The following is a 9,740-nucleotide window of genomic DNA, read 5'->3' as shown; positions in this document are numbered from 1 at the left end:
CTATCTTACAGAGACTGTAACAACGTAAAATCTTAATGCCTATATATATAATTATATATATTTTGTGACTTTGGAGCGAAGAGTCAAAAACCATGCATCATTATAACCATAACTTATAATTTTATTCAATATGGAATCCTGATACATTACGTTCCAGATTGCACCAGAGTGCATGTAAGAGTACCCAAATTTTCAAAATTTACCCTAGAAAGTAGCGCCTAAGGCGCTACTGAGGCGCGCTAACGCGCGCTGATTAGTATTCTTGTTCGGCCCCCACTTTCAAAAAATGCTGGATCCGCCCCTGACCGTAGCGTTTGCTGTCATTATGAAAACTACTGAAATCATTAAAGAAAATCCCTTCTTCTCGGATGGGCTGGTTAGAGTAACCACATTTTTATTTTATCCTTTCCATAGAGAGTACCACAAACTGTAGCTTTCTTCACTTTCATTTTACGAAGAATTAAGAAATATTGAACGTACTGTCGTTCGCTTTCGTTTTCGTTGAGTCAGATCAGAATCTCTGTAACCCAGAAGAATCAGTACAGCAACATGAAAACAATAGCGCCAAACTCTTGGAGAGAAACAGAGAGAGGCGAAAAGTGGTGAGTGCTTTAGCGGAACTCAAAGAATGCGAGGAAGAAGAAGAGCTGGAAGAGAAGGATGATGAAGACGATCCATCAATGAACGTTTCCTCGTTTTCGTCGCTGAGTTCTTTGAAGCACAAATTTCAGCTGCCATTTCAGACGTCAAGAAGATCAAGGGTACGAGATATGAATATGGTTGTGTTGTACCAATAGAGATAGCGTATATTTCGCATCTCCTTCTGCAAAATAAACCGTAACCCTAACCAAATGGAATTTTTTTATGGGTTTCCTTAGAGCAAATCGGGAACATCAGAATCGTCTATTGGAAGTCCTCCAGCAGAAATCGAGGTAGGAGTGGACGCACTTTCTCCTTGTTAGGGAATCATTTGGTCCCTGGTTTGAATACAGGTTTTGTCACAGCGAAGGTGCATGACTGAAACCAACTTCAACACTTAAAGGCTAGGAGTCCTTCTTTTACTATTTTAAACTGCAAAACTGTTACTATGGCAACGGAAAACCCTTAACAAACCCTGTATCCTTTCATTTAAATACGATTTTGGCTTTTATTCTTTTATCTTAATATTGGTAACAAATTTGATGACTTCAGTTTTTCTGCATCTGGAGAGTGATTCCCAGAATTTGGTTAGGGTCTTTTTTATAAACATATACTAACTTCAAATAACAAAGCATTAATCAATTAATCAATCAATGAAAGAAGCACTCTGAATTCCCTGCCACTCCTATTAATAAATGTCGTGATTATTAATCGTTAGATATTTTTCTTAGGGATTTCCAACAGAGAGCAGCGAAAACAAGGTGTCATTGTGGCTGGACGACAATGAACAGGACAATGGCTTTACACAACTGAGAGTCGAGTATGTCTGACACAAACAGTTGGCTTTTGCTTTGGACGCCGGAATTCCTTACTGTACTGTGTTTTTTTTCCTTGGTTTTCTTCTTTGTTTCCCAAGTTTCTTTTTGTCCTTACTTGGGGAAATTGTTGGTTATCATAAGACTTTCACGGAATCTGAATTCATTTTTCATCTTGATCTTAACAATTCCTATAAGCCCCGCTTTAGATAGTGAATGAATTTAAAAAGATTTAAGCGTTAAATAAGATATTGGGAACGCATCCTAGAAGAACTCTTGACCAAAGAGTTTCCCTTCTTTAATAGTGGTAAACGATTGACACTTATACTTTCATTCTTGCAGAAAATTGGAGAAAGAGATTATGGATCTCAGAGCCTCTTACCAAAAACTTGTCACTAAAGTCACAGACCTAGAAAATGAGAAGGCAGACCTGCAGTCAGAGCTGGAACAGATAAAGCTTCTTACCAAGTACAAGAAGTCGGATGACGCCAAGGAGAGAGACGAGTTCCAAGCAGAAATTTCAGAGCTGCAAATGTTGGTCGAGGATCTGAGAACACAGGTAGAAAATAAACTTTGCCTTTGAACGGATTGTTTCAACTCATCACTTACTGCCGAACAAAGCCACATTAAGGACAAAATCTGATCACTTACCCTTCGCTAATTATTAAGTAAGTTAAATTGCAGAAGACAGACAATCCCCGAAATTGGCAAGCGATTTACAAACAAGACGTCGATAGGGTTTATGAGAGATCATGTTTTCTTTTCAGAAAGCATTCTCAACGTAGAGCATTGAATAAAAGTTTGATCAGCGAGCGTGCCACAGAAAAAAAAAACACCCCATAAACACTAAACTTAATATTTCTATAGTGGATGTCGAAAAGTAACACCAAAAACAAGCCTTGTTTGCAGAAAACGTGATGAAAACACTTTATCGCCAGCAAAGAGTAAAGTGTGTCTATGTATGAAGGTTTAATGAGAACTAAACGAGCGACAATGCGCGCGGAACGGGTGAGGCTAAATCGCGTGGGTGGGTGGGTCGTCGGTCGTGTTTGTTTGAAGATAAAATATATATATATATATATATATATTAGCCCCCTCAGTGCTCGGTCCAAATTTGCAATTTCTCTAAGAGTTAGGGTTAGGGTTTAGGGTTAAAAGTATGTATACATGACGTGTATACATGGAGGATCTCGGACTTACGACCCACGACTCACGATCCACCCACCCAGGCCGATTAGACACTCCCGCGCAGAACTGATGGCACGAGAGACCACTGAGTGAACCGAAGCAAGTAAATGCAAGTTTATCATCAAACGTCAGATGTGAGCAAGAGGAGAAGTAGAGAAAATTGTGTGCGTTTCTTCGCGCCCGCCTCAACTCCAGGGTTACCCGCATAAGCGACGCTTGTTGCACGGAGTTCTGACAGTTCAGATCCATGATCGTAGAGAATATTCAGCATGTAAGTAATTGCACGCTGGCATTTATCGAAAAATTAACGCAACCAATGCATCTCTTTGCAATATTTTGAAAAAACCTTTTCATCTTTCTTTTCAACGAATCATCTAAGAAAAAAGACTAAATCGTGTTTGTTAGCCTCTCCGTATGTGGCGATCCAATCTGGTTAGGCTTGCCTTGCGGAAAGCTCGGCAAAGCCTTATTTTAATTTCCTCATTTTCTCTTTCTTTGTTAGTTACGCAAAGCTGAACTTGAGCTGGAGAGTAGCAGAGAAAAGGAAACCATTTCGGCAACCATCGAAGTAGGAATAAGCGACGGTTATACGAAATTATTTGTGGTATTATGGTTTGAAAAACATCTCCTTCTCATATGCAGTCAAGTTATTTTTGTAACAAAAATGCAGTCTCGTTGAAGTGTCTAGTTACAATCCATCGAGACAACGAGACCGCTGTAAAAAAGTTGAAAAGGTAGGGTTAAGCACGCCGGTGGTAATTTTCGCATATCTTTGTATTGCTCTGTTTAGTTCTAACCACTTTCCCTCCGGTATTTGCTGACACTGTGCAAACACGCTTTCGAAAAACTGAGCGGCAATGGAATGCACCAGACTAACTTCACTCGTTTAATCCAAGCTTTACTCCCTAATTTTTACAATCATAACTTTGTATGAATCGAGATCACATAGCTACCGCTTACGAAATTGTCTTAATTTACTCAGCTTTAAACAAACCCTTATTCCTTTGTTCAATGATTTAAATAAATTCTCAAAGTTCTCATTCGGAGTCTCGAAACATGCTGAAAGCCCTTGGCAAAACTGTTTTCAGGGCAATACCTGTTCAGGTACAATTAGTCCACAACTTTTAATCCCTGTTGGGAAGTTCTATCCTCTTTTGCTATTCTCTCGTAAGTGATGAAATTATATATGAAATGGATCATATATGAACTGCGGATATGAAATCAAGTGAAGCTATGATCCTCGCAGTTATGAACGCAATTTTTGCAATTGCGTAGAGAAGCCTGAAAAAAGCATTGATTCATTGTTTGTCATTGATTCATTCCTCACGGGGCCATTAGAACCCACAAATGACCAGCTCCCAACATCAGTGGCTTCATAGCTCAGTTGGTTAGAGCGTCGCACCGGTATCGCGAGGTCACGGGTTCAAACCCCGTTGAAGTCCTGAATTTTTCAGGCTTCTCTACGCAATTGCAAGAATTGCGTTCATAACTGCGAGGATCATAGCTTCACTTGATCTCTCTAAAGTGTTTGCACAGTGGGGACTTGTTTTGCTTTGGTTTGTCTCCCTAGTGTGTTTACGCATAACATTATACGTTCTTAGGGCTTCTTATGTGTCGTTAGGCAGGGTCTGAAATTTTTGAGCACTTAAGTCTAAATATTTTATGACTGGTGTTCACTGATGCACAGCCCAAGGTGGAATCTCTTGATGTTATAGAGGACTGATGGCAACATCTTAGAGGGCTGTCCAATACGCCAAAACGGAGGACCCTTAATAGAGGCTGGGATTGCACAGTCACACCAGACGCGACATCCTTGAGGAAGTTTTATCGCTGTCGTCTTAGAGTTCATAGAGTTGTTAGTTTTTTTTTATCAGTTATTGATCCCTGTGGACCCAGGTGATCCCTGCCTATTACTGTAACCCTGCTGTTCATTGTTCAAGGGTGGGTAACCCTATCCACTGGTGTCATGCGAGCGCCGTTCGTAAGTAGTTGCGCCTCTAACATACTAATGCTTCAAAGCCTTGCTTTTAACACGCGACTAATGTTCTTTTTCCCAGGATCCAGGGAAATTCAAGGTAAGGAAAAGCAGTGTTATCTCTAAGACTCGGTTTGCAATAATTCTTGAATAATACTATTGCTAAACTGATATGAAAATAAATCTACATTTCTTCGAGGGAGCAAAAAATCGCCGTTTTTATGCTAGAGACGCATATTTCTTTTTGAAAAACGTTTGATCTGCGTCAGTTTAGTCCCTCACATACAGTCTACAGGCTGGCATAAAAAAAGTGGGGAGTTCAAGCTGTACGACAGTGACGACAACGTCAATGCCACTGAGACATTAGCATTTGAGAAGTAAAACAACGGCTCTGCTCTTGCGTTTTCATCTGGTACTTGTCATTCCCGTTTGTTGCAAATCCGCAACATAAAGTGACCAAATCTAAAATTATATGAAAAACTTGAAAACGGAAAGGTCTCTTTTATTTTGAATACTGCTCCTATTAAATCAGTCAGTGGTTAGTTTGACTGGTTACTGAAATAACCACAAAAAGGTTGAAAAACGTGAAGTTATAATTATCCATCAAGTATTTGATGACGTCACGGTCGCAGATAATAATAATAATAATAATAATAACTTATTCATTTCTAGGGCACATCTTAACATGACTATGATCAGATGCGCATTCTTAAGTTAAAAATACGAGAAATAATAGGACTAACTAAAAATATGGCAAGGACTACTACTAATACATTAAAAAATATATACAATATGGTAAAACCTAATTGATAAATAATTAGCGAAAGTATCATTAAAATCTCTGTTACGGCGCACTTAAGTGCCTCGAGGTTGTCTCTCCTATAAGCCTGGTGGTTTATTGAGGTGTCCTTGCCCAACAACATGCCGTAATCTGTAAAGTTCTTTTTAATATCAAGGCTAATAAATCATGATGATGATAATGAAGTGCGTAGTTTGTCAAGACTTCTAATGATCTGTAGCATATTTTGTATTTGTTCCCCTCTTCCCCGATTCAAATTGCCCATGTTCTTATATTCCCTGAAGACCCCCTGAAGACCCTTATTATTTTCCAACCGTTTGTTTGTCGTAGTTGAGTCAAATCCGTGGCTGGCTATGCAAGAGAGGCGTGAAAGGACCCACGGGAAGACGATGGAGACGGCGTTGGTTTGCCACTGATCTGGATGGAAGACTCTACTATTACCAGAAAAATAATAACACTATGGCAAGAGGGTGTGTTACCGTTAGAAATATACAGTAATTAGCACTGATGAAGTCAGTGATTCAGATTATTAATTGAAGAATTATGCAGAGCAAGGAGAGAGGTTACCCGGCGCGGCCAAATAGTTATTTTTATACGAAAGGCGAGTTTAGAGCTTCTTTATTGTATTTTCAATTGTCACAAATTGAAAATTCACGGCTACAACAATGTGGAAATGCGTGATGTTTGATTTAGAAAATTATTTTCCTATTGAAGCTTTCTTGTCGCGTAGCTGGAGTATGCGCGGGATATCTGTTTGAATTCGAGAGGTGTGTTGCATAAATAGGGAAAGGAATTACGTTTTCTGTTTAAAATTTTTTGCATTATTTTAAGACACCAAAAAGCAATCTTTTGTTTAATGGTTCTTTCTAACAAATCTATGTGATTGGCATGGATGGTAAACCAATGGGAAGTGAAATGAGGTCCCATAACCGCTGAAGGCTTGAGTTAGTTTGATTTTTGCTGAAGATTTTCGATGTTTTGTGGCTTGCGTAGGTGGTCAATCTCGTTCCCAGAAGCTCTCATTAGCAAGGTCAAGGGTAACGAAGGCCTCCGGGAATGAGCGGCGGAATTACTGTGCGCATAAGCGAGGCCGCGTGTGAAAATCCCATTCGATGCCGTTTTCCATTGCATGAAACTCGCCGGCCTTCATTTTCCTCCTTCCGCTCCGCCCCTTAAAATGTTTTGGACACGAGCGCGCGTCCAAGTGCCTACAATTGTAAGCTCTAGCTGCTGGCTGGTCTTCAGTACACCCACCTCGCTAATCAAGTTCGAGGGCCTTACTGTAAGTTATAGTCTGCGTGTTTTCGCATTTTGGCCATAAATTGAACGGGAAAAAAATAGGTAACTTACAATATGAACCGAGGAAACAAGGTTAGTAAGATATCTATTATATCTTTAGACGTTTGAATCAAGCATTACAACACAGCCTTTAATGATTAGCGTGCCACAACCGCCAACTAAATCGGGCAGTCGCAGCTCGCGTTCAGTCTGAGAGATTAGCAAGTTTACTGATGTCAAAATGCTCCACAGGAAATGAAAGTTGAGGCTTCTTTACGTGTCGTAATCATTTGCGCCAGTCTTTTTCCTTTCAAAGCACTGGTGACAGCCAATTTCGTCCGTAGTTTAGCCTTTAAAAAAGGAACAATTAATGCATCTTGATGCACTTTTTTGTGAAGTTCCAATAAGAATGACCCAATTTCGTAAGTGTTGCATAGTCCGTTGCGTGTACTCCGTTACAACGGCTAAATTGTTTGTTGTTTGTTTGTTTGTTTGTTTGTTTGTTTGTTGTTCCCAATTTTTGTTTACCAGAACTCAAATGAAACGACACCGGCTCTAGGAAATTTAGTGGTGAAGTCGCCATGCTTATTGTTTCTACTTTTTTAGATTCATTGACCTCGATGTCATCATAGCTGTTCAAGATCAACCGTCTTCCAAGCAAGACATCAACAAGTCATCGTTTAGCGTAGTCACACCCACGCGAACTTACGAGTTGATGGCACACGATGAGGAAGAAAAGTTGAAGTATTATCGCCTTCTTTGATCACTTTGATTGATTGACTGATTGAGTTCTTTCTTGACTGATTGATTGATTGATTGATCGATCGATCGATCGGTCGCTGACTGACCAATTTCTAAGCAGAACCTTTTTACCAACATAAATATTCAAAGTTGTGTTTTTGACTATTTCAGGTGGATAAATGCCTTGGATTATTTGCGACATTGGAGAAACCGATTGTCAACGTGCAACGATAAATATTAAGAGCATTCCGCTGTCACGGGGTCCGGTCGATTTCACGTATATATCTATTACAGTCATCACAACTGAGGAAAAACTTCAACTGTTTCCTCTCCAAGGGCGATTCGTGTGAAAAAACACTTTCTGGTTCCCTTAGCCCTCCTTGATTTAAAGAAAAAGTTGGTTTATGAAGCTAACATAAGTCAGTCGAAACAAATCTTATTTCGTGATTTGATAAGAACTGAATCCTCACTGAAAGTAGTTTGAAAAGTTGTTTATTCCTTCCTTCCTTCCGAGTTTTTACGAAACAAAAACACTGTTGTATCATGGTTTGGAACAAGCTCTTTCCGTTTGAGTGTCAAAAACGTTCCTCATCCTCTACTTGGTTCCGGGAAGGGCAGAAAATCTAACTGACCTTGGCCAAGTAAAAGCACACTTAAAATCAATAATCACTGGCATCTTGGAAATCTCTCTTCCTCCGAAATATTCTCGGTTTATTTACCTGCTTTTAAGCAGTACACCACCGACTTTTTTTATTTTTGGTTGTTTATGTAAAACTGTCGAATTCAGCTTCATTTCGTGAAGGCCAGAGAAACTTTCTAAACCAGGGCCCGGTTGTTCAAAAGCCGATTAATGCCAATCCCAGATTAAAAATTAACCAAGGATTTTATTTCTCTACTCCCAAATGCTGTTCAATGCTGATATTCAGCAGAACTTCACATTAGAAGAAGTCAATCTTGAAAACAAAAATAAGCAAAAGAAACTTTCGCCAAAAAGTTGAAAACATGAAACAAAAGTTTACGCTAATCCTGGATTAAGTTAATTGACTTTCGAACAACCGGGCCCAGGTAAATAAATATTTGAGGAAATTAAACTCGAATTTCTTACACTAGCCAACATTTCAGAAATGTTCATCTGAACTGAATTTGATCAAATACGGCTGGAATGGCCTTGGATTAATACCATGCGATCATCCCACAAATATTCTCCTTTGCCTCCCTTTTAATAGCTTTTGTTATGGTTTGAATGCATATTAAAACACTGCATTTTGAATGTATATGAGTGTATTACATTACGGTCTTTCTCTCCTTCCCTCATAATGTAAGCCGTACTCATCAATTTTGTGTTAGATGTTCATCGTCCGAATTTGAGTTCGTTTTTCTGTGGTTTGTTAACGATCAGTTAAAAGCGTTTTTCCTTAGTTTTAGTGAATAGTGGTAGATACATCAAAATCACCGGTCAATCACTTTTCGTATAGATTAATTTAAAGTCGGTGGTGAAAAATATATATAGCACAGAGTGCTTACTAATCCCATTTCATCCGGAAGAGAACTCCATAACTTGGGACCCAAGGATCTGATAGACTGATATGAAGACTATAAGTAGTTTTATTACGTTGGGGTGGCTTTAAAAAGAGACCGTGCAAAAATATCTGTCTCCTTTGTTAATGTATTTATTTTAACTGCGAGTAACGTGAACAAACGTTATAGATAAGCGTTATTCACACAGCAGTCACACCTCTGTAATTGTGACCATCAACTTTGGCCTGACAAGCAGTTAAACGTTCCGACATTCTTGGACAACATTTTTGTTTGCCGAAATTTTGGACTCGCGACTAGACTTTAAAATTGTTGTGTTCAACAAATCTAAGGAAAGCAAAAACTTTGCCCGACATTCGTCGAACGAAGAATGATGAATCGATGTCAGCTAAAATGACATTTGCGTTATTTCAGACAGCCACAAAGAAATGTTCATGTAACAACACTGCCTATCAGAATCATTCAACATAATACAGCCGTATTCCGGCTAGACTTTTGATTTCGTTAGTATTATTCGCAATGGAATTTACAATATAGGGACACAGTCTCGCCACCAAGAGAATCATAAAACCATATATCAGTACGAAAGCCCCCCCCCCCCCCCCCCCTTAAGAAACTCTCGACGCTCCTCATTTTTGCCGCTCTTTAGTTTGTTTAACCTCTTTCCTACCATCAGGTTTTTGAAATTGACAGTAAGTGCGACTACCATTATGCTGTAATTTAACTGTTGACAGAAAAGCACCAATCCCTAAGATTGAGTATCCATAAT

The 9,740-nt window shown here is 39.2% G+C and overlaps 1 protein-coding gene across 2 annotated transcripts in view; it reads left to right on the top strand.

The window, feature by feature from the left end:
• The window catches only part of LOC137992951 (myosin heavy chain, clone 203-like), a 26,963-nt gene extending 18,254 nt beyond the window's left edge, over positions 1-8,709 (top strand). Inside the window, exons 9-17 of one of the 2 annotated variants that reach the window (XM_068838550.1) lie at positions 511-761; positions 879-932; positions 1,371-1,459; positions 1,797-2,013; positions 3,145-3,210; positions 4,700-4,717; positions 5,747-5,886; positions 7,301-7,438; positions 7,607-8,709. In XM_068838550.1, coding sequence (XP_068694651.1) covers positions 511-761; positions 879-932; positions 1,371-1,459; positions 1,797-2,013; positions 3,145-3,210; positions 4,700-4,717; positions 5,747-5,886; positions 7,301-7,438; positions 7,607-7,676 — 1,043 coding nt within the window. In that variant the 3' untranslated portion in view covers positions 7,677-8,709. The remainder of the gene's footprint in view (positions 1-510; positions 762-878; positions 933-1,370; positions 1,460-1,796; positions 2,014-3,144; positions 3,211-4,699; positions 4,718-5,746; positions 5,887-7,300; positions 7,439-7,606) is intronic. The other variant, XM_068838551.1, reaches the window with a different exon arrangement.
• The last annotated feature ends 1,031 nt before the right edge of the window (positions 8,710-9,740 follow it).

This window comes from Montipora foliosa, chromosome 2 (genome assembly GCF_036669935.1).
Source record: "Montipora foliosa isolate CH-2021 chromosome 2, ASM3666993v2, whole genome shotgun sequence".
NCBI lineage: Eukaryota > Metazoa > Cnidaria > Anthozoa > Scleractinia > Acroporidae > Montipora > Montipora foliosa.
Note: the sequence above shows the minus strand (reverse complement) of the source record. Positions and strands in the feature narration are given on the sequence as shown.